This window comes from Cyclopterus lumpus, chromosome 10 (assembly GCF_009769545.1).
Source record: "Cyclopterus lumpus isolate fCycLum1 chromosome 10, fCycLum1.pri, whole genome shotgun sequence".
Classification (NCBI taxonomy): domain Eukaryota; kingdom Metazoa; phylum Chordata; class Actinopteri; order Perciformes; family Cyclopteridae; genus Cyclopterus; species Cyclopterus lumpus.
The window spans coordinates 23,846,098-23,871,825 of NC_046975.1; the positions used below are offsets into that span (position 1 = coordinate 23,846,098).

The 25,728-nt window shown below is 46.8% G+C and overlaps 2 protein-coding genes across 2 annotated transcripts; both read right to left on the reverse strand.

The window, feature by feature from the left end:
• Positions 1-771: 771 nt before the first annotated feature.
• mrnip (MRN complex interacting protein) lies at positions 772-6,053 on the reverse strand. The gene is made up of 7 exons (XM_034543675.1): positions 5,874-6,053; positions 5,023-5,082; positions 4,310-4,416; positions 4,177-4,225; positions 3,632-3,765; positions 2,115-2,163; positions 772-1,420 (listed from the first exon to the last, which is right to left on the reverse strand). Exons 1-7 carry the CDS (start codon positions 6,036-6,038, stop codon positions 965-967), a joined length of 1,020 nt encoding a protein of 339 aa, XP_034399566.1. The 5' UTR covers positions 6,039-6,053; the 3' UTR covers positions 772-964.
• A 1,791-nt stretch (positions 6,054-7,844) lies between these two features.
• Positions 7,845-24,528, reverse strand: LOC117737595 (TBC1 domain family member 9B). The gene is made up of 22 exons (XM_034543650.1): positions 24,235-24,528; positions 21,882-21,992; positions 21,682-21,800; positions 21,361-21,592; positions 20,334-20,592; positions 19,991-20,198; positions 19,675-19,872; positions 19,142-19,282; positions 18,259-18,409; positions 17,964-18,178; positions 16,667-16,784; positions 13,224-13,426; positions 13,034-13,116; positions 12,815-12,944; positions 12,630-12,728; positions 12,459-12,527; positions 12,129-12,369; positions 11,945-12,010; positions 10,337-10,405; positions 9,937-9,981; positions 9,730-9,827; positions 7,845-9,645 (listed from the first exon to the last, which is right to left on the reverse strand). Exons 1-22 carry the CDS (start codon positions 24,350-24,352, stop codon positions 9,028-9,030), a joined length of 3,591 nt encoding a protein of 1,196 aa, XP_034399541.1. The 5' UTR covers positions 24,353-24,528; the 3' UTR covers positions 7,845-9,027.
• Between the last annotated feature and the right edge of the window lie 1,200 nt (positions 24,529-25,728).

The following is a 25,728-nucleotide window of genomic DNA, read 5'->3' on the forward strand; positions in this document are numbered from 1 at the left end:
CAGATAAAACCAGGACCAGGGTCCAGATAAAACCAGGACCAGGGTCCAGATAAAACCAGGACCAGGGTCCAGATAAACCACCATGAAGAATGAAAAGAAGTTTGTGGAAAGCTCCTGAAACTGAGAAACTGTTGGAGCTGCATATACTATTGCTGATGGATGGCCATCATTGAATGTGCATCAACACATTAAATTAGAGCGACATTAGAGTCAGACGCATGTTACTAAATGATCAATAATCTCCTTTAGTCGGCGACAGATATCAGATAATCAGATTCTGCAACGTCAATTCTTTGTTGGCAACTGGCCAAATTTAAATCAAATGAAATATTACAAATCTGACTTATAATAATCATATTCTTCAGATGTCAACACCTTGAGAAACGTGTGACGTTCTTCTGCTGTGGTTTTGTGTTTTATAACGTCTTCCTGTGCAGACTGGTTTTCTGCTCGTGTGTTTCCTAATAGTTTTCTGCTTTGTCAGCAATATTTCAGAGCAGACATGAATGTTGATCCCCAGATTAGAGTCTGAACAAAAAGACATAAGGTCACATTGTTGTCAGCCATGTATATGTATATGACAACAATGCTGTATGAAGAGGGAACTTACAGGTAAGGTAAGACTGGACAGAGTCAGGTGTACGGTCCAGGATTTAATTCAAATATTTGAAGAGGGGAGGGGTCATTTATGCACAGGTATTATTAATTAATACAACACACACACACACACACTCTTTGTCAAAACGTGTCATAAATTGATTGGCTCATTGATTACCATTTCTCCTGCTTCATCTTTATTGGTCAACATGTTGCTGGTAAAATCAACATTCACAGTAAACAAGTGATTGAACAATAACAGCGATCGATGAACAACGTGTTGAACAGTTGATGGATCAATATGTTCCATCATATATAATAATAATAATAATAATAATAATAATATGATCAATGGTCATAAAACCCTTCAGAAGTTGAGGCTGAAGTCTTCACCACTGTCAAACATGGAGGAAGCAGGAAGTAAAGTGGCCCGGCTGATGATGTCATTACAAGACGCAGCTCCGCCCACTGACTGACTCCTCCCACTGACTGAAGGCTCCTCCCCCTGCTCCTGACAGTCAGTCCGGAGGAAACAAGACCACTTGGAGACTGGACCAGGACTCACGCTGGGAGGATTAATGCTCTTCTTTCTGGGAGGACTGGTGTGGTTCTCACTGGGAGGACTGGTGTGGTTCTCACTGGGAGGACTGGTGTGGTTCTCACTGGGGGGACTGGTGTGGTTCTCACTGGGAGGACTGGTGTGGTTCTCACTGGGAGGACTGGTGTGGTTCTCACTGGGGGGACTGGTGTGGTTCTCACTGGGAGGACTGGTGTTTGCCAGACTGGTCTCAACCGGTTTCATCTTCAGACTGGACCAGTTTGTCTGCAGAGGAAGTAAATCAGAAGCAGGGTTAGACCAACTGACTGTTTTCAACATATAATACTCATTTATGAATATTACTTATCATACTCTGACCTTGGGAGCCCCTGGTGTGTTACCTGTTCAGGTGTCTCATCAGTGATGTCATGTTACCTGTTCAGGTGTCTCATCAGTGATGTCATGTTACCTGTTCAGGTGTCCCATCAGTGATGTCATGTTACCTGTTCAGGTGTCTCATCAGTGATGTCATGTTACCTGTTCAGGTGTCTCATCAGTGATGTCATGTTACCTGTTCAGGTGTCCCATCAGTGATGTCATGTTACCTGTTCAGGTGTCTCATCAGTGATGTCATGTTACCTGTTCAGGTGTCCCATCAGTGATGTCATGTTACCTGTTCAGGTGTCTCATCAGTGATGTCATGTTACCTGTTCAGGTGTCCCATCAGTGATGTCATGTTACCTGTTCAGGTGTCTCATCAGTGATGTCATGCTACCTGTTCAGGTGTCTCATCAGTGATGTCATGTTACCTGTTCAGGTGTCCCATCAGTGATGTCATGTTACCTGTTCAGGTGTCTCATCAGTGATGTCATGTTACCTGTTCAGGTGTCTCATCAGTGATGTCATGTTACCTGTTCAGGTGTCTCATCAGTGATGTCATGTTACCTGTTCAGGTGTCCCATCAGTGATGTCATGTTACCTGTTCAGGTGTCCAGCTGTCTGTCGCTCCCTTTATTTTCTTCCTCTTCCTGTTAAACATCACAGACCTTTTAAAATCAGATTGTTTGGATTTACAATTAAACTTTTGAGATCCATTGAAACAAAAACTCTTCAAAATAATTATTTTATATCTGAATTCCTCTTTCTGTGCAACTTGTTTTGATGACATTTTGAATTTGTGGGATGTTTCCTGATTATTTTCACGAGTGATGAAGTTAGAAGTTATTAAGGTTCAAGGGTTAGGGGTCAGAAGTTAGGGTTTAAGGGTCAGGAGTTAGGGTTCAAGGGTTAGGGGTCAGGGTTCAAGAGTTAGGGGTCAGGAGTTAGGGTTTAAGGGTCAGGAGTTAGGGTTCAAGGGTTAGGGGTCAGGGTTCAAGAGTTAGGGGTTAGGAGTTAGAGGTCAGGAGTTAGGGTTTAATGGTTAGGAGTCAGGGGTCAAGGGTCAGGAGTTAGGGTTTAAGGGTTAGGAGTCAGGGTTCAGGAGTTAGGGTTCAAGAGTTAGGGGTCAGGGTTCAAGAGTTAGGGGTCAGGAGTCAGGGTTCAAGGGTCAGGAGTTAGGGTTTAAGGGTTAGGAGTCAGGGTTCAAGAGTTAGGGGTCAGGAGTTAGGGTTTAAGGGTTAGGAGTCAGGAGTCAGGGTTCAAGGGTCAGGAGTTAGGGTTTAAGGGTTAGGAGTCAGGGTTCAGGAGTTAGGGTTCAAGAGTTAGGGTGCAAGGGTTAGGGGTCAAGGTTCAGGAGTCAGGGGTTAGGGTTCAGGAGTTAGGGTCAGGAGTCAGGAGTTATGGTTCAGGAGTTAGGGTTTACGGGTTAGGAATCAGGGTTCAAGAGTTAAGGTGCAAGGGTTAGGGGTTAGGGGTCAGGATTCAGGGTTCAAGGGTTAGGGTGCTAAAGTTGCTCTCAGGTTGCTCTTAAATTGTTCTGAAGTCTATTAGTGTAGTCAACTAAAAGCAACAGCACAACTAAATCTTTCCAGCATCTCAAACATAGAAACAGGTTAAATTTAATAAAAATTATATTATATTTACATGTGTCAACAGAAACGTCCTCTCTTAGTTTCCATGGAGACATGAAGAGAGCTGCAGGAAGCAGCTTTGTCTTGTATAAAAAACTTCAAAAGGTCCCTCTGAGCATGCTCAGTAGCGTTTCCTTTAGCCACGCCTCCTTCTGGATTCAAAGTGCATCTGATATTCTTTCAAAAAGTAAAATGTGTCTTTTGTGAGCCTCGTTTGTTGAGAGAAAAGATTATTAAGATTGTAAAATTAAAAGTGAAAGAATCTGAAATCATATTTGTAGGCCTAGAGTCTCAGGACTGAGCCTAACCCGGGTCACATGACCTTCACAAATATTCACTCTTAACTTTTTATACTTTTTATCTTCATGTCTGAATTCACGTTCCTGCTCGTTGTCTCTCACCTGTCCGTCACTACAGGTGTGTTTTAAAAAACACATTCTGCTGACGGACAGGTAGCTTTAACAACAGCCACTCTCCAAAGTCACACCTGTCAATCATATTGTTGCCATGGAGCTGCTGCCGGTCCATCAACACATTCTCCTCGACCTCCGCCTTCTCTGGCTCCGCCTCCTCAGGTGTGTTCAAGTATTTGCTCCAGCGACTCGATCCTGTCTGCTTCACCTGGAGACAGAGTGTATGTCCCTTAATGTGTGGGTGTGTGTGTATATGTGTGTGTGTGTGGGTGTGTGTGTATATGTGTGTGTGTGGGTATATATGTGTGTGTGTGGGTGTGTGTGTATATGTGTGTGTGTGTGGGTATATATGTGTGTGTGGGGGTATATGTGTGTGCGTGGGTGTGTGTGGGTATATGTGTGTGTATGTGTGTGTATATATGTGTGTGTGTGGGTATATGTGTGGGTGTGTGTGTGTATATATGTGTGTGTGTGGGTGTGTGTGTATATGTGTGTGTGTGGGTATATGTGTGTGTGTGTGGGTATATGTGTGTGTGTGTGGGTGTGTGTGTATATCTGTGTGTGTATATGTGTGTGCGTGGGTATATGTGTGTGTATGTGTGTGGGTGTGTGGGGTCACCTGGTCCTGTTGCTCAGGTACATTCTGTCTGTCTGCCTCCACCTGCTTCCTGTTAACACCAGTAAAGCTCACGTTAAAGCAGGACCAGGTGAGCTCACCTGGGCAAACATGTGAAAAGTGACAGGCGGGTTACCATAGCGACCAGGTGTTGTGCTCCTGCTTCTCCATCACGGCTCCTCTCAGGGCGTTAAGTTTCTGAACTTGACGTCTGCAGTCGGCTCCGGAGCCCCGCCCAAACTCCTGTCAACCAATCAGCACACGGACTGACAGGTGAGGTCATGAAGCAGTTGACTAAGCCCCGCCCCTAGAACACAGACTGACCAATCAAAGCGGAGCGCAGTTCTGCTCCATATACTCGGAACACAAAGAGCGTTTTTACAAAAAGTTTATAAAAATATTAATATTCTTTCCTCCAAGCCACTGAAAAAAAACCTTCATTTAAACTGAGAAACATAAAAACACTTAATTTAAATATTTAAATAATATATATAGCCTCTGCTTGCATTCCACTGATTTCATGTGTTTTCATGTCCCATCTTTAATATTGAAAACTTGTTGTCTTCTCCATGCTTCCATTGGTAATGTTTAAGTCACGTTGCTATGAATTGTGGGTAATTCCTTTGGGCAAAGTCTGCATCTAATGCCGACTCACGGAAAAGATTCATAAAAGGCTTAAAATGTCTAAGAGACTCAAACCCTCTATGATGTGACGGGGGGACAGAACTAAACCCTCCTGGAGTGAGAGGAGCCTCAAAGTCCGAGAAGGTGACTCGTCAGGTGACTCGTCAGGTGACTCTGGAACTACTAGATGTGGAAGAAGCTTCAGAGGACTCGTTATATTCTGACCTTCAGCAGCGACTGCTTCTCTCCACACAGTTTACAGCTCCACTTGTTCACCTTCTTCACCTGACAGACAAAACACAGGGGGCGCGCGCACGTATATATATATACACACACACACACACACACACACACACACACACACACACACACACACACACACACACACACACACACACACACACACACACACACACACACACACACACACACACACACACACACACACACACACACACACACACACACACACACACACACACACACACACACACACACACACACACAGTAAAATAGAAATATCCACGAAAAGAAAACATTTACTTTTTACCTTTATTCCTCTTTTTAACAAAGATGTTTTGTATTATAATATTGATCAGTCACAAATATATACATTTATATATAATATACATATAAATGTATATATTCCCAGTCGGAACCAGAACCTTCAGAAGAAGCTTCTCTTTTGCAAATATATATATATATATATATATATATATATATATATATATATATATATATATATATATGAAAAAGCATCCTCTGACATCGTTGTTTCAACATGAAGTGACGTCATCAGAAACAGGCAGCACAAACAAACAAGGCTTCAGTGACGTCATCAGAAACAGGCAGCACAAACAAACAAGGCTTCAGTGACGTCAAAATAAAAGACTACAGGTGTGAACTCACCTGAGTAAAAGAGGTAATGTGATTGTATTAATATACAGTCAATATATCTGAACGTAAGGAAGCATTTTAACAATAAACAAGTTTATTTCCTCTAGATAACATTTTATGTTCATGTAACCGAGTCTTTAAAGTTAAATTTTCTATACGTAACGTTATATATTTGTTACCTGTTGCACCTGGAAGCTCTGACAGATGGAACACCTGACGACGTGGAAATCCTGACCCATGGCGGACCCTAAACGGTCCGGGTCCGGGTCTTGTTCTGGTGCTGCGGCTTCGGGGTCCCGGGTCTGTTTGAACCGTTCGGACCGCGAGGACACCGGAAGACACATACACGCACACACACACACACACGCACACACACACACACACACAGCATTCCAACGGAACCAGCAGCGCCCCCTGCAGGTCGGAGGACCACAGCACTGATTGTTTTCAACAAGACTTCTTAGGATTGAATGTCACCCATCAATAAACCTGAGGACCTGTTTGTTTTAAGTAACCTTCAAACGTTTAAGCAACACAGGAAATAAAAACAATAAATATTAGAATTAATTAATAATCAATTAATTAATTAATTAATAATTGAATTATTGAAATAAACCAGCCGTCATGAGAAATGAGCAGAAACCTAAGCTAAAATTCAACCAATGACAACCAATGTGAAGGAGAATTCATTAGAACAAAGGACAAGACAACCGTGGTACTCTGAGAATCCCACTACACTAGGCTACACTCAGGATACACTAGGATACACTCAGGATACACTAGGCTACACTAGGATACACTCAGGATACACTAGACTACACTAGGATACACTAGGATACACTCAGGATACACTAGGCTACACTCAGGATACACTAGGATACACTCAGGATACACTAGGCTACACTCAGGATACACTAGGATACACTCAGGATACACTAGGCTACACTAGGATACACTCAGGATACACTAGACTACACTAGGATACACTAGGATACACTCAGGATACACTAGACTACACTAGGATACACTAGGATACACTCAGGATACACTAGGATACACTCAGGATACACTAGGCTACACTAAGGATACACTAGGATACACTCAGGATACACTAGGCTACACTCAGGATACACTAGGATACACTAGGCTACACTCAGGATACACTAGGCTACACTAGGATACACTCAGGATACACTAGACTACACTAGGATACACTAGGATACACTCAGGATACACTAGGATACACTCAGGATACACTAGGCTACACTAGGATACACTCAGGATACACTAGGATACACTCAGGATACACTAGGATACACTCAGGATACACTAGGCTACACTCAGGATACACTAGGATACACTCAGGATACACTAGGATACACTCAGGATACACTAGGCTACACTCAGGATACACTAGGATACACTCAGGATACACTAGGCTACACTAAGGATACACTAGGCTACACTAGGATAGACTCAAGTACACTAGGCTACACTCAGGATACACTAGGCTACACTAGGATACACTCAGGATACACTAGGCTACACTAGGATAGACTCAAGATACACTAGGCTACACTCAGGATACACTAGGCTACACTAGGATACACTCAGGATACACTAGGCTACACTAGGATAGACTCAAGATACACTAGGCTACACTAGGATACACTAGGCTACACTAGGATACACTCAGGATACACTAGGCTACACTAGGATAGACTCAAGATACACTAGGCTACACTAGGATACACTAGGCTACACTAGGATACACTCAGGATACACTAGGCTACACTAGGATAGACTCAGGATACACTAGGCTACACTAGGATAGACTCAAGATACACTAGGCTACACTAGGATAGACTAGGATAGACTCAAGATACACTAGGCTACACTAGGATAGACTCAAGATACACTAGGATACACTAGGATAGACTCAAGATACACTAGGCTACACTAGGATAGACTCAAGATACACTAGGATACACTAGGCTACACTAGGCTACACTAGGCTACCTACCTTTATCTACCTTTCCTTAGCATTGAAAGGATTCCAACAGCTCTGAGATTGAGGGTCATTTTACTGAGCAACAAAAAGCCTAAAAGTCTCTAAACACAAGGCCAGAGGAAGAAAAGGGAATTGTTTTCAGTATTTATTAGACAACATACACATTAAAAGCTATATAAATACAGTAAAGACAGCGAGAGAGAAACAGCTAAATAAAAACATCCTCTGACATCGTTGTTTCAACATGAAGTAAACAGGAGTGATGTCATCAGTGATGTCATCAGCACAAACAAACAAGGCTTCAGTGACGTCAAAATAAAAGACGTAAAACAGGTAATATGATTGTATTAATATGCAGCTAATATATCTGAACGTAAGGAACTAAAGCATTTTAACAAGTTTATTTTCTCTGGATAACATTTTATGTTCATGTAACTGAGTTTAATTTTTCTTAAAATCATTAAAAAAAAAAAAAAAGTTTTTAATTTCCGCCTGTTTCCAACATAAATCAACTTATTTAAAGTTATTTCTTTCATCGTTTTCCGATAAACTTTGACTTTTATCTTCCAAACAATAATAACGTTCAATCTTTCTTCAGATTTTAAGAAAGTTCGAGGAATTATTATTTGATTATACAGAACGATTTAGGTTTTTATTTTTACTTGGTTTAACGTTTTGGGACTTCGAGGCTTCCGTAGTTTTGCCAGATGACAGTTTACTTGCTCGTCTGTTAGGTTTGTGTCTCAGAATATTTAAATATATTACTGCTGATCCTCAACAACAAGACAAATGAACTTATATGATGTGTTGTTGTCCTGTTGTCCAGAGGTTCTCTTCTTACCTGGTAGACCACAACGGGAACTGACGCTATTGGCCAATCAGAGCTCGGTATGTAGATCATTAGATAATATGACACAAATATATAAAGAAGTTATATTTCAGACTGAAAGTAACAAACACATTCAGTCAGTGATTTATTACCAGCGGTTCCTTCACGTGTCACTTCTGAATTCTGTCTATAACTTCTTCATATTTCTCTGATAATATAGTTTTTAAACGCTCTGCTGACGTCAGACCGGTTCCTGTTTGTGATTGGTCAGATGCTGTAAACCCCGCCCCCTTTCTGTAACCAGATTGATACACTGATTGGTCGATGAAGGAGTTAATACCTGTAGAGGATGTGGTTGTTAGTTGATCCAGATGATCAGGAGATAAACTGGTGAACTCTCTCAGAGAACAGAACCAGGTTATTTATTCATAACAACATCTATTTCCTGCTCGTGGAGGTGAGTGAGGGCGTGAGACGGACAGGTGGCGGCGACTCAGGTGGAATGCTGAGCGAGTTCGTGGTCGGAGGCGGAGCTCGTCTGACGCTCCACCGCCCTCTGCGCCTTGCTGGCGGCCATCTTGTTCTGGAAGTCCCTCTTCTTTTCGAAGTAGTCCACGAGCGGCGGCTCCGTCAGCAGCGACGCCAGCACCTGCTCGAAGGTGATCGACCAATCGACATCCAGCACGCTGCCCCGCCTCTGACCGCCGCCGCCGCCGATCAGCACGGCGTCATCGCCGATGTCCTCGCTCTGCAGCGAGCCGGAGCTCACCACCGAATACGACGACAGCGACGCGTCGTCGTCTTTGGTTTCCTCGTCCGGGGCCGCCGGCTCCAACTGAGCGTCGGCCAGAGCCCGGCACACCTGGGTCTCGCCCGAACCCCCCTCGCCGGGGCCCTCCTCCCTCTGAGGTTGGAGGGGCGGAGCCTGAGCGGCGGCGGCGGGGGCGTCGTCGGCCTTCCTGCCGCCGTTGTTGTTGTTGAACTTCTTGCCGACCTCTCCGATGCGCAGCAGCAGGCTGGCCACGGTGGCGATGGAGTGGTACAGCTGCTGCTCCAGAGGCTCCTCGCTGAACATGTTGTACAGGGTTTTACACAGGTCGATGAACTGCTCCTGCACACACACACACACACACACACACACACACTCAGGACCGCACTTCAACACCACAACACCCTGACCTGGTCTTGTCCTCACCTGGTTCATCCTGGGCAGGTCTTTGATGGTCTCCGTCTTGGGTTCCTTCTCTTTGGCCCACATTCTCAGGTAGTACCGGTAGTCCTTCACCTTCTCCTCTGAAACAACACACGGAGGTCAGAGGTCATCGATCTCACACACCTGTGGTCGGGTAACAGTGGAACCTGGCTCTGCTGACAGGGGGAGGGGGTGGGGATGGGCATTTACCTTTCTTCTCCTCGCTGTCTGCGCCTCCATCCTTCCCCTTCTCACCTGTACAAACAGACAGACCTTCATCATCTTCATCATCATCATCACAAAAGAATACAAGAGTTTAAACTGTTAGTTTAAAGCGATGGATGTTTCCTGCTCTGATCATCTGGCCACGCCCATCGATGATGTCACAGCACAGGGTTAAACCACTAATATTACGGATGTAACTACGGTTCTATTTCATCCTGGATGTCCGCCACATGCAGGTCAAGTCTTTGTTTATTTGTTTACTTGTTTGTCCTCCAAACAGCTGTGTTCATCCGTGACGTGGCAACAACAAAACAAATACACCGTGTGCAACTGAGTAGTACAAATACTGCAGTGACGTAGTAGTTTACAGTATTTATCCGTGTACCTTGTGGCTCCTCCTCCGTGAAGAAGTGTGTAGCCTCCAGGGCAGACTCCGCCTCCTCGGGACAAACAGCTGCAAAACAAACACACAAATATAAATAAACAAACAAACAAATAAACAAAGGCTACAGACGGCCGCCTAGAAGTTGTACCTGCAGCCAAAATCTTAAATTTTAATTACAGTCCACACACACACACACAGTCTCTAACACACACACACACACAGTCTCTAACACACACACACACACAGTCTCTAACACACACACACACACAGTCTCTAACACACACACAGTCTCTAACACACACACACACACACACACACAGTCTCTAACACACACACAGTCTCTAACACACACACACACACAAACACGCACACACACAGTCTCTAACACACACCCACAAACACACACGCACACACACAGTCTCTAACACACACGCACACACAGTCTCTAACACACACCCACACACACACAGTCTCTAACACACACACAGTCTCTAACACACACCCACACACACACAGTCTCTAACACACACCCACACACGCACACACACAGTCTCTAACACACACCCACACACACACACACACACAGTCTCTAACACACACACACACATAGTCTCTAACACACACACACACACACTCACAGTCTCTAACACACACACACACACAGTCTCTAACACACACACACACACACACGCACACACACAGTCTCTAACACACACCCATACACACACACACACACACACAGTCTCTAACACACACACACACACACACTCTAACACACACACACAGTCTCTAACACACACACACACACACTCTAACACACACACACACACACACACAGTCTCTAACACACACACACACACACACACACACACACACACACAGTCTCTAACACACACACACACACACACACAGTCTCTAACACACACACACACTCACACAGTCTCTAACACACACACACACACACACGCAGTCTCTAACACACACACACACACACACACAGTCTCTAACACACACACACACACACTCACACTGTCTCTAACACACACACACACTCACACAGTCTCTAACACACACACACACACACGCAGTCTCTAACACACACACACACACACGCAGTCTCTAACACACACACACACACACACAGTCTCTAACACACACACACACACACTCACACTGTCTCTAACACACACACACACACACACTCACAGTCTCTAACACACACACACACACACGCAGTCTCTAACACACACACACACACTCACACTGTCTCTAACACACACACACACACACACACTCACACAGTCTCTAACACACACACTCACAGTCTCTAACACACACACACACAGTCTCTAACACACACACACACAGTCTCTAACACACACACACACACACACACACACACACACACACACACACACACACACACACACACACACACACACACACACACACACACACACACACACACACACACACACACACACACACACACACACACACACACACACACACACACACACACACACACACACACACACACACACACACACACACACACACACACACACACACACACACACACACACACACACACACACACACACCTACCTGGTGGGAGGTGGAGCTTGTACAGCAGCTTGAGCTTCTCCGTCATGTCTCCGTGGTACATCCCACCTGCAGACACACACACACACACACACACTCTGACCCACTCATTTAAATATTTAAATCTGACATCCAGACCCCCCTCGGGGACTCCGGAGCGAGGAGGCGGTCCCGATTCAGGACTCACTGAGTCCGGTGACGAACTCTTTGAAGTTGACCAGCCCGTCCTTGTTCTGGTCCAGGAGCCTGAAGAGGCGGGCCGACAGCGTGGAGGTGTGGCCTCCGCAGACCCAGGGCGCCAGCGAGGCGAACAGCTGGGCGAACTGGGCCGGGTCGATGCGGTACTGCTCCAGGTAGGGCAGGCTGGGGTCGTGGCGCTCGGCCGCCGAGCTACTGGAGCCCCAATAACAGCTGGTCATGTGTTTGGACTGAGGGTTCAAAAGAGAGCTTTAGACGCTCCGGGAGACTCAGGATGTTTACATTCAAACACACCAAAACACGCCCCTTTAAGTCTCACCTTAAAGAGACAGTACAGCTCCTCCAGCTCCTCGATGCTGAAGGCCGACTCCGTCATCATCGCTCGCACCTGCACGCACACACACACACACACACACACACACACACACACACACGTAAACACCACGTCTATAATTAGAATGTTAGCAATCAGCCAAAACATCTCACCCACCACGCTCCTCTTGGCCGTGTCCTCCAGCGACTGGATGACCTTTAACCTCTGCTTGAACCTCATCTGCTCGATGACGTCGGAGCGCAAGCTGCCGAACTTCTGCTCAAGAGAAGAAGAAACAGATGTTACCTCCAAAAAAAAAAAACACCCATGAGCGTTAGACTGAGACACTGAAGCAGTCTGACCTCATACGATGACTTGATGAGTTCGAAGATGTCAATCTCAGGTGGAGGATCGTCTCCGCTCGTCAACAGGGCGTGCAGGTGAGGGATGGGAGGAGCCACAGTCTGTTTGTTTACAACATTATCCAGGTATCTGCGCGCACACACACACACACACACGCACACACACGCGCTTAGATTGATTTATTTCCCACTCCTTCACACTGCAGTCTGACCTCCTACCTGCCCAGGATGGTCATGGCTTCTCCCTCGTCGCTGCAGGACAGCAGGGCATCCATGTTGTCGTGAAGCACCGCCAGCGCCACCTGCAGGTAGACGGAGCAGTTACACAGTGTGTGTGTGTGGAGTTGCTGTTGAGATGACCTCGACGCCCCCTTTGCAGAAGAAGCAGCTGATTCTAGTGCAGCCTGACCTGAAAGGTGACCTTGATTCCTTCGTAGAAGAAGCAGTCGACCAATAGGACGGCGCTATCGAAAGGCATCACGGACAGGAAGAGCGTGAGGAACCAGGACAGGCTGATGGTGGAGATCACACCCAGCTCCTGCATGTGTTCGTACAGGAGAGGGAGGAAGGCTCGAGTCAGCTCCTCAAACACGCCCTGATCCACCAGAGCACCTGCAGGGGGACAGCAGCTACATGAGCCAGGGCAGCGCTCCCCGAGGCCACACCTGAGGCCACACCTGAGGCCACACCTGAGGACACACCTGAGGACACACCTGAGGACACTGTGCTCAGAGCTGCCTCTCCAGGAAACCAGATACTCATTCAGGGGAGAACATGGGAGAACATATCAGTACAATGTTTTAGAGTTTGAGACTAATAAAACGGACCTATGACCCCTCTGTCGTTACTGACCTACGACCCCTCTGCTGTTACTGACCTACGACCCCTCTGCTGTTACTGACCTACGACCCCTCTGCTGTTACTGACCTACGACCCCTCTGCTGTTACTGACCTACGACCCCTCTGCTGTTACTGACCTACGACCCCTCTGTTGTTACTGACCTACGACCCCTCTGCTGTTACTGACCTACGACCCCTCTGCTGTTACTGACCTACGACCCCTCTGCTGTTACTGACCTACGACCCCTCTGTTGTTACTGACCTACGACCCCTCTGTTGTTACTGACCTACGACCCTGGTGTTGTTACTGACCTACAACCCCTCTGCTGTTACTGACCTACAACCCCTCTGCTGTTACTGACCTACAACCCCTCTGCTGTTACTGACCTACGACCCCTCTGCTGTTACTGACCTACGACCCCTCTGCTGTTACTGACCTACAACCCCTCTGCTGTTACTGACCTACGACCCCTCTGCTGTTACTGACCTACGACCCCTCTGCTGTTACTGACCTACAACCCTGGTGTTGTTACTGACCTACGACCCCTCTGTTGTTACTGACCTACGACCCTGGTGTTGTTACTGACCTACGACCCCTCTGCTGTTACTGACCTACGACCCCTCTGCTGTTACTGACCTACGACCCCTCTGTTGTTACTGACCTACGACCCCTCTGTTGTTACTGACCTACGACCCTGGTGTTGTTACTGACCTACGACCCCTCTGTTGTTACTGACCTACAACCCTGGTGTTGTTACTGACCTACGACCCCTCTGCTGTTACTGACCTACGACCCCTCTGCTGTTACTGACCTACGACCCCTCTGTTGTTACTGACCTACGACCCCTCTGTTGTTACTGACCTACGACCCTGGTGTTGTTACTGACCTACGACCCTGGTGTTGTTACTGACCTACGACCCCTCTGCTGTTACTGACCTACGACCCCTCTGTTGTTACTGACCTACGACCCCTCTGCTGTTACTGACCTACGACCCCTCTGCTGTTACTGACCTACGACCCTGGTGTTGTTACTGACCTACAACCCCTCTGTTGTTACTGACCTACGACCCCTCTGCCGTTACTGACCTACGACCCCTCTGCTGTTACGGACCTATGACCCCTCTGCTGTTACTGACCTACGACCCCTCTGCTGTTACTGACCTACGACCCCTCTGTTGTTACTGACCTACGACCCCTCTGTTGTTACTGACCTACGACCCTGGTGTTGTTACTGACCTACAACCCCTCTGCTGTTACTGACCTACGACCCCTCTGCTGTTACTGACCTACGACCCCTCTGCTGTTACTGACCTACGACCCCTCTGCTGTTACTGACCTACGACCCCTCTGCTGTTACTGACCTACGACCCCTCTGCTGTTACTGACCTACGACCCCTCTGTTGTTACTGACCTACGACCCCTCTGCTGTTACTGACCTACAACCCCTCTGCTGTTACTGACCTACGACCCCTCTGCTGTTACTGACCTACGACCCCTCTGCTGTTACTGACCTACAACCCTGGTGTTGTTACTGACCTACGACCCCTCTGTTGTTACTGACCTACGACCCCTCTGTTGCTACTGACCTACGACCCCTCTGTTGTTACTGACCTACGACCCCTCTGCTGTTACTGACCTACGACCCCTCTGCTGTTACTGACCTACAACCCTGGTGTTGTTACTGACCTACGACCCCTCTGTTGTTACTGACCTACGACCCCTCTGCTGTTACTGACCTACGACCCCTCTGTTGTTACTGACCTACGACCCTGGTGTTGTTACTGACCTACAACCCCTCTGCTGTTACTGACCTACGACCCCTCTGCTGTTACTGACCTACGACCCCTCTGTTGTTACTGACCTACGACCCCTCTGTTGTTACTGACCTACGACCCTGGTGTTGTTACTGACCTACAACCCCTCTGCTGTTACTGACCTACGACCCCTCTGTTGTTACTGACCTACGACCCCTCTGCTGTTACTGACCTACGACCCCTCTGTTGTTACTGACCTACGACCCCTCTGTTGTTACTGACCTACGACCCTGGTGTTGTTACTGACCTACGACCCCTCTGCTGTTACTGACCTACGACCCCTCTGCTGTTACTGACCTACGACCCCTCTGTTGTTACTGACCTACGACCCTGGTGTTGTTACTGACCTACGACCCCTCTGCTGTTACTGACCTACGACCCCTCTGTTGTTACTGACCTACGACCCCTCTGTTGTTACTGACCTACGACCCCTCTGTTGTTACTGACCTACGACCCTGGTGTTGTTACTGACCTACGACCCCTCTGTTGTTACTGACCTACGACCCCTCTGTTGTTACTGACCTACGACCCCTCTGTTGTTACTGACCTACGACCCTGGTGTTGTTACTGACCTACGACCCCTCTGCTGTTACTGACCTACGACCCCTCTGCTGTTACTGACCTACGACCCCTCTGTTGTTACTGACCTACGACCCCTCTGTTGTTACTGACCTACGACCCTGGTGTTGTTACTGACCTACGACCCCTCTGCTGTTACTGACCTACGACCCCTCTGCTGTTACTGACCTACGACCCCTCTGCTGTTACTGACCTACGACCCCTCTGCTGTTACTGACCTACGACCCCTCTGTTGTTACTGACCTACGACCCCTCTGCTGTTACTGACCTACGACCCCTCTGCTGTTACTGACCTACGACCCTGGTGTTGTTACTGACCTACGACCCCTCTGTTGTTACTGACCTACGACCCCTCTGCTGTTACTGACCTACAACCCCTCTGCTGTTACTGACCTACGACCCCTCTGTTGTTACTGACCTACGACCCCTCTGTCGTTACTGACCTACGACCCCGACGTTGTTACTGACCTACGACCCCTCTGTCGTTACTGACCTACGACCCCGACGTTGTTACTGACCTACGACCCCTCTGTCGTTACTGACCTACGACCCCTCTGCTGTTACTGACCTACGACCCCTCTGTTGTTACTGACCTACGACCCCTCTGTCGTTACTGACCTACGACCCTGGTGTTGTAGTAGTCGGGCAGCATCCGCTCACACAGCGCCACCAACAGCCAGAAGGCTTCCTCCTCCGGGCAGTAGAGCAACAAGACAGAGGTGACGATGTTCATGGCCTGGAGGAGAGAAAGTGTCTGTTTTTAAATACTCTAATATCTCATTATTCTACTTATTTATGGCCCACGTATAGTACACAGACTGTGTACTCTATGTATTCAAAATGAATCGCACTGAGCAGGATTAGGGTAAGTATGATGTATGTTATTACTAACGTTAATGTTTCACATTAAATACAGTTCAGACATGGCGATAATCGGTTTGTTTTGTCTTTAATTTCGGGGTTGCATTTCATTATATTTCACATATAAAATATCCTATTTTGTACCTGACAGTACCTTAAATCCTTTGTACCTGACAGTATCTTAAATCCTTTGTACCTGACAGTATCTTAACTCCTTTGTACCTGACAGTATCTTAACTCCTTTGTACCTGACAGTACCTTAAATCCTTTGTACCTGACAGTATCTTAAATCCTTTGTACCTGACAGTATCTTAACTCCTTTGTACCTGACAGTACCTTAAATCCTTTGTACCTGACAGTATCTTAAATCCTTTGTACCGGACAGTACCTTAAATCCTTTGTATCTGACAGTACCTTAAATCCTTTGTACCTGATAGTATCTTAAATCCTTTGTACCTGATAGTATCTTAAATCCTTTGTACCCGACAGTATCTTAAATCCTTTGTACCTGACAGTATCTTAAATCCTTTGTACCTGACAGTACCTTAAATCCTTTGTACCAGACAGTATCTTAAATCCTTTGTACCTGACAGTACCTTAAATCCTTTGTACCTGATAGTATCTTAAATCCTTTGTACCTGATAGTATCTTAAATCCTTTGTACCCGACAGTATCTTAAATCCTTTGTACCTGACAGTACCTTAAATCCTTTGTACCTGACAGTATCTTAAATCCTTTGTACCTGACAGTACCTTAAATCCTTTGTACTTGACAGTATCTTAACTCCTTTGTACCTGACAGTACCTTAAATCCTTTGTACCTGATAGTATCTTAAATCCTTTGTACCCGACAGTATCTTAAATCCTTTGTACCTGACAGTATCTTAAATCCTTTGTACCTGACAGTACCTTAACTCCTTTGTACCTGACAGTACCTTAAATCCTTTGTACCTGATAGTATCTTAAATCCTTTGTACCCGACAGTATCTTAAATCCTTTGTACCTGACAGTACCTTAAATCCTTTGTACCTGACAGTATCTTAAATCCTTTGTACCTGACAGTATCCGATCCCCGGGTTGCGGTGAGCGTAGGCCGTGAGGACGCGGCGCAGCGCTGCGATGCCCGTCTCGTTCTGGAAGGCCCGGTGCTCGGGCATCGAGCGGTGGAGGTCGCGCTCGATCTCCTCGGTGGCCAGCGAACACAGCCCCATGGCCTGCTCCACCAGGTCGCCGTAGTAACCAGGGTGGGTCGCCATCTCGTTCTGTGCTCCTGGACCGAAAAGGGGGGGGACAGGTGAATACACAAACTCTGTTTACCTTTGGATGTGAACAAGTGAATTAACTGCTGACCAGAAAACAGCAGCCACAGCTCCCCTCTCAGGCGCTCGGGGATCCCGTTGAGGACGAGGTCTCTGGTTCTTGAGGTTCGGTACATGCAGACACCTCGACCGAACTCTGAGAAATGGATATTCCACGCCTCTTCCTTCATCTTCTCCTTCATCTACAGGAGGAGGGGGGGAATAGGAGAGAAGGAGAGAAGGAGGGAGGAGAGGGCAAGATGGGAGTAAGTGACAATTCACTTCCACAGTCTGACACAGTACCTTTCCATTGTAGCTTCAATTCACACGTTCACATATCAGTCTGGATCAATAACTAAAGATCTGTTGGTCCTCCTTAGTATCCAACAGTACTCCTCAGTATCTAACAGTACTCCTTAGTATCCAACAGTACTCCTCAGTATCCAACAGTACTCCTCAGTATCCAACAGTACTCCTCAGTATCCAACAGTACTCCTTAGTATCTAACAGTACTCCTCAGTATCCAACAGTACTCCTCAGTATCCAACAGTACTCCTCAGTATCCAACAGTACTCCTTAGTATCTAACAGTACTCCTCAGTATCCAACAGTACTCCTCAGTATCCAACAGTACTCCTCAGTATCCAACAGTACTCCTCAGTATCCAACAGTACTCCTTAGTATCTAACAGTACTCCTCAGTATCCAACAGTACTCCTTAGTATCCAACAGTACTCCTCAGTATCCAACAGTACTCCTTAGTATCCAACAGTACTCCTTAGTATCTAACAGTACTCCTCAGTATCCAACAGTACTCCTTAGTATCTAACAGTACTCCTCAGTATCCAACAGTACTCCTTAGTATCTAACAGTACTCCTTAGTATCTAACAGTACCAGTCCAGTCCAGTATCTAAATGTGTTGGGACTTGAACTCACGGCTTTGGGTCCCAGGTCCTCCGGAGCATCTTGGTGGTAGAGCTGCAGCAAACCGTGGCTGGCCGTGGGCAGACCAGGGTGGTAATGGCGCCCCCTGTGGACGGACTCAGACCCCGAGGACAAGGGGGCACTGGAGGACGCCTGAGGACAGAAACCACATCAGAAAAAACAAACAGGAAGTCACAGAAACGGTAACTTCCTGTTCGATCTTTAGGCCACATGTAGGTTTACAGACCACGTCCGGATTTATTCACATGCGTTTGTAAATATACATTTATGTAGAAATGCATTGTACGCTATCCTTTGTTCTTTTTTATGTCTGTAAAACACTTTGCTCATAAATATGCTTTATTATTATTATTATTATTATTATTATGAACCACACAGGATGCGTCTTTAGATTAAACCTCAAATCTAAGTCAGACACAAATCTACCCAGCATGCATTGTGCACCAGTCGCCGGTGATCAATTGTGCTCAGAGCCGTGATCGGAACTGAGAATTTGACGGCCCTCCCCCGTGCGAGTGACGCACCGAGTGACCAATCAGAGACAGCGGGCTGGTGTCGCCCCACGAGCTGTCGGGTGTCCGCTGCAGGAAGTCGGAGATGCGCTGGACCAGGAAGTCTCTGTCTTTGAGGTTGGCGAACAGGAAGTTCATCTTGTTCTTGGTGCTGATGGAGACGGGACAAGGCAGGACACTGCTGCTGTCTGCCTTCTCCACAATGGACACCTGAGGAGCAGAGGATGATGGGTAAAAATCACTGTGTGGTGAGCATGGTAAGAAATACGTATAAATTAATTATTGAGGACAGACATCGAGACAAATCATCAACAAACAACATGTTTACCTCTCTGAGAGGGATGATGAGTTGACACAAGTCTTCTTCTCTGCTGTTGAAACAGATGTAGTTGTTGGAGATGAACAGCTGTCCGACCACGTGCATCTTGGCGAACGGCGTCCACAGCGTGCAATCCGTGTGTCCGTCCAGACGCTCGTCCTGCGTCAGCCGGAACGCCATCCGGTAGCGCTCGTTCTTCGCCCGCGCGTCCAAATCCCTGCAGCAACGACGAGAAACAGGAAACACCTGATCGGGTCAAAAGGTCCACGACGAAGACGTCCAGGCTGTTTCTGTAGATCTATTACATTCCTCCCCCGACATCAGGGGTACAGTTTACGGAACAGAGTGATACCTCTTGAGCGCAGAGACATTCCTGAGCGTCTTGCAGGGTTTAGGCAGCGAGCGGTCGGCGGCGAAGGCCTCGTTGTCGAGCAGCTGGCGCATGGCGATGGTGGCGAGCTGCTCCATGAGCTTGAAGGTGTCGTTGATGTTCAGGAACATGGAGAAGAAATGTTCGGTGTGACGCGTGCTGACGCGGACGCTCTCCGGGAACACCAGAGTGGCGTTCTTCTCCAGCTGGGTCACCTCCGTCCACTGCACCACCAGGGTCACTGGGAGGACACGTACATCATATACAACACACTGGAAAGTAGTACCTTCAGGTCACGACATAATGACTTTCAGGTATATATATGTACCCTTAGTACCTTCAGGTCACGACATAATGACTTTCAGGTATGTATATGTACCCTTAGTACCTTCAGGTCACGACATAATGACTTCCAGGTATGTATATGTACCCTTAGTACCTTCAGGTCACTACATAATGACTTCCAGGTATGTATATGTACCCTTAGTACCTTCAGGTCACGACATAATGACTTTCAGGTATGTATATGTACCCTTAGTACCTTCAGGTCACGACATAATGACTTTCAGGTATGTATATGTACCCTTAGTACCTTCAGGTCACTACATAATGACTTCCAGGTATGTATATGTACCCCTAGTACCTTCAGGGCACTACATAATGACTTCCAGGTATGTATATGTACCCCTAGTACCTTCAGGTCACGATATAATGACTTTCAGGTATTTATATGTACCCCTAGTACCTTCAGGTCACTACATAATGACTTCCAGGTATGTATATGTACCCTTAGTACCTTCAGGTCACTACATAATGACTTCCAGGTATGTATATGTACCCCTAGTACCTTCAGGTCACTACATAATGACTTCCAGGTATGTATATGTACCCCTAGTACCTTCAGGTCACTACATAATGACTTCCAGGTATGTATGTGTACCCTTAGTACCTTCAGGTCACTACATAAGATGACATCACTAAACTCTGTCCTGTGATTGGCCGGTCGTACCCTCTTTGCCCAATAGGAAGGAGTAGAAGCACAGGTGGTTGACGGACAGGTAGAGCCAGCCCTGCCGCGGCACTCGGCCCTTCCAGTAGCTGCAGGAGTAATAGTTCACCAGCTTCTCCTCCTCGGGCATCCCGAACAGCCTCCTCATCTTTAGCTCCGCCTCTCGAAACTTCCCACAATCCTCCTCTTGCTCCTCCCCCTGCTTCAGCCGGTTCTCCTCGGCAATGATGCCCTGCAGGAAGTGACATCACTCAGTGACAGGATCACACGCACACGAAAAACACAGAAACGACCTGAGGGATTAAACAGGAAGTCACGTACCGAGATCTTCCCTTTGACGAAGGTGATGACGTCTTCATCGTTGTCGAAGATGGAGATGGTCTGGAGCAGGTTGGCCTCCAGCCAATCCCAATGCTCCGTGATCTCCTTCCTGGATGAGCCTGTAAGACACACATGAGGGTCAAGAACCGCCAAACACACACACTCAGCCAATCACAGGAGTCCTGGCGCCGCTGACCCACCACAGGCTACGTTCCAGTAGATCTGAGAGTCCGCAGTCTGCAGCAGGATCCTGTAAGGAGCCACTCTGGCACTGGAGTCCAGAACCACATCCAGAGTCCCAACCAGGAGACCTTAACACAGAGAGACAGGGACAGAGGTAAACCAGGAGACCTAAACACAGAGAGACAGGGACAGAGGTAAACCAGGAGACCTAAACACAGAGAGACAGGGACAGAGGTAAACCAGGAGACCTTAACACAGAGAGACAGGGACAGAGGTAAACCAGGAGACCTAAACACAGAGAGACAGGGACAGAGGTAAACCAGGAGACCTTAACACAGAGAGACAGGGACAGAGGTAAACCAGGAGACCTTAACACAGAGAGACAGGGACAGAGGTAAACCAGGAGACCTAAACACAGAGAGACAGGGACAGAGGTAAACCAGGAGACCTTAACACAGAGAGACAGGGACAGAGGTAAACCAGGAGACCTTAACACAGAGAGACAGGGACAGAGGTAAACCAGGAGACCTTAACACAGAGAGACAGGGACAGAGGTAAACCAGGAGACCTAAACACAGAGAGACAGGGACAGAGGTAAACCAGGAGACCTTAACACAGAGAGACAGGGACAGAGGTAAACCAGGAGACCTTAACACAGAGAGACAGGGACAGAGGTAAACCAGGAGACCTTAACACAGAGAGACAGGGACAGAGGTAAACCAGGAGACCTTAACACAGAGAGACAGGGACAGAGGTAAACCAGGAGACCTTAACACAGAGAGACAGGGACAGAGGTAAACCAGGAGACCTTAACACAGAGAGACAGGGACAGAGACTAGACTTTATGAAACAGACCCGGACTGTAGTGGACTGAAACAGACCTGGACTGTATGAAACAGAACCGGACCGTAGTGGACTGAAACAGACCTGGACTGTAGTGGACTATAGTGGACTGTATGAAACAGAACCGAACTGTAGTGGACTGAAACAGACCTGGACTGTAGTGGACTGTATGAAACAGAACCGGACTGTAGTGGACTGAAACAGACCTGGACTGTAGTGGACTGAAACAGACCTGGACTGTAGTGGACTATAGTGGACTGTATGAAACAGACATGGACTGTAGTGGACTGAAACAGACCTGGACTGTAGTGGACTGTAGTGGACTGTATGAAACAGACCTGGACTGTAGTGGACTGAAACAGACCTGGACTGTAGTGGACTGAAACAGACCTGGACTGTAGTGGACTGTATGAAACAGACCTGGACTGTAGTGGACTGAAACAGACCTGGACTGTATGAAACAGAACCGGACCGTAGTGGACTGAAACAGACCTGGACTGTAGTGGACTATAGTGGACTGTATGAAACAGAACCGAACTGTAGTGGACTGAAACAGACCTGGACTGTAGTGGACTGTATGAAACAGAACCGGACTGTAGTGGACTGAAACAGACCTGGACTGTAGTGGACTGAAACAGACCTGGACTGTAGTGGACTATAGTGGACTGTATGAAACAGACATGGACTGTAGTGGACTGAAACAGACCTGGACTGTAGTGGACTGTAGTGGACTGTATGAAACAGACCTGGACTGTAGTGGACTGAAACAGACCTGGACTGTAGTGGACTGAAACAGACCTGGACTGTAGTGGACTGTATGAAACAGACCTGGACTGTAGTGGACTGAAACAGACCTGGACTGTAGTGGACTGAAACAGACCTGGACTGTAGTGGACTATAGTGGACTGTATGAAACAGACCCGGACTGTAGTGGACTAGTGGACTGTATGAAACAGACCCGGACTGTAGTGGACTGTAGTGGACTGTAGTGGACTGTATGAAACAGACCCGGACTGTAGTGGACTGAAACAGACCTGGACTGTAGTGGACTATAGTGGACTGTATGAAACATACCTGGACTGTAGTGGACTATAGTGGACTGTATGAAACATACCTGGACTGTAGTGGACTATAGTGGACTGTATGAAACATACCTGGACTGTAGTGGACTATAGTGGACTGTATGAAACATACCTGGACTGTAGTGAACTGAAACATACCTGGACTGTAGTGAACTGAAACATACCTGGACTGTAGTGGACTATAGTGGACTGTATGAAACATACCTGGACTGTAGTGAACTGAAACATACCTGGACTGTAGTGGACTGAAACAGACCTGGACTGTAGTGGACTATAGTGGACTGTATGAAACATACCTGGACTGTAGTGGACTATAGTGGACTGTATGAAACAGACCTGGACTGTAGTGGACTATAGTGGACTGTATGAAACAGACCCGGACTGTAGTGGACTGTATGAAACAGACCCGGACTGTAGTGGACTGTAGTGGACTGTAGTAACTCACCAGAGAGCCCCCCCCCCCGGCCGTGTCCCTTCCTCCTCTGCAGGATGAAGAACGGGTTCGCCCGCTCAGAGACCCAGAGCGCTCCGGCCATCAGCACCTCCTCCGGCTGGATCCACATCTCTGCGCGCTCCCTGCTCACCCTCACCGGGGAAACACCGGGTGGATAGGACCGTGACCACCGAGAGAAACGACCGTTATCACCGGGAGAAACGACCGCGATCACCAGACGACACAACAGAGAGCTGATGTTGTTGTTTTCACCTAGTCTGCTGACTAAACATCACTTCCGGGTATGACGCATAGGCCCCGCCCACTGCGCGTCATGACGTCACAGAGGGAAATAAACAAGTTGCCTCTTCTGAAGCATTCGTGATTAAATAAAGACGTTAAATAATATATATATATATATTAAGAAGTTAACTTAAGATATAATAATATTATAAATAATTTCCACAAGATGGCGGCTGCAGTGTTTCTCCAGGAAGCTAGTTACTTTAGGATGTTCTTTAATCTTAATTTATATTTATGAATTTACATAATAATATTTCCTAATGCATATTTGAGTCATTTTAACGTGAGTTGGATCCTTGCTGACTGAGGACAGATGAACAGATTGAGACGCGTTAAAGGCAATAATGACACTTTAATGACACTTAAATGCTGAGGCAGTAAGAGACACAGTGAACTGAAAGCATCACACATCCTCTCCATCACCACTATGTGACACAGAAACGAGGACAGATGGACGAGGACAGACGGGTCCTCCAGGACGTCTTCAGGTCACTTCAGAGATAATATTGATCTATCAGTCAGGTTATAGATTGTATAATGCTTTTTAAATATGGAGCCCCTTCACTGGAGCTTATTATTACACGCTGAGTAATTCAGAAGCTGTTTAATACATCATAAAAGGTGCAGTCCGTCACTTCAGGAGACACTCCGGTTCTCTGGAGTATAAATAGAAGCACAGCAGTGAGCGTCACAGATATAACAGTATGTCCATCTGAGGACTGAGGTCTATCAGCCAATAGGAAGAGAGGACGCAGGCCTCATGTTGTTTGTAACGTTAGCGGCTCAATGCCAACATCCATTATTGTTTCCTGTTGTGTGTTCACTGTGGGAGCTAAAAGCTAACAAAGTGCAGCTGATTTGAGACACTAAAGAGGATTATAAGAGATCTTGGCTTAAAAAAAAAGATAAACAATGTTTATATATATATATATATATATATATTATAGTAATATCCACACCAGTTTAATAATAATTCTAATGTGTCCTTTATTGGGGAAATTCTTCTCTGCATTTGACCCATCCTAAGTTATTAAGGAGCAGTTCAGTGTCTTGCTCAAGGACACTTCAACATGGACTATGGGGGAGAGCGGGGATCGAACCGGATACCTTGTGGTTACGGGAAGACCACTCTCCCCCTATGAGCTACAGACGACACAGTTTGAGCTTCATTTGAATAAAACATAAAAATCATGAAGAATGTGA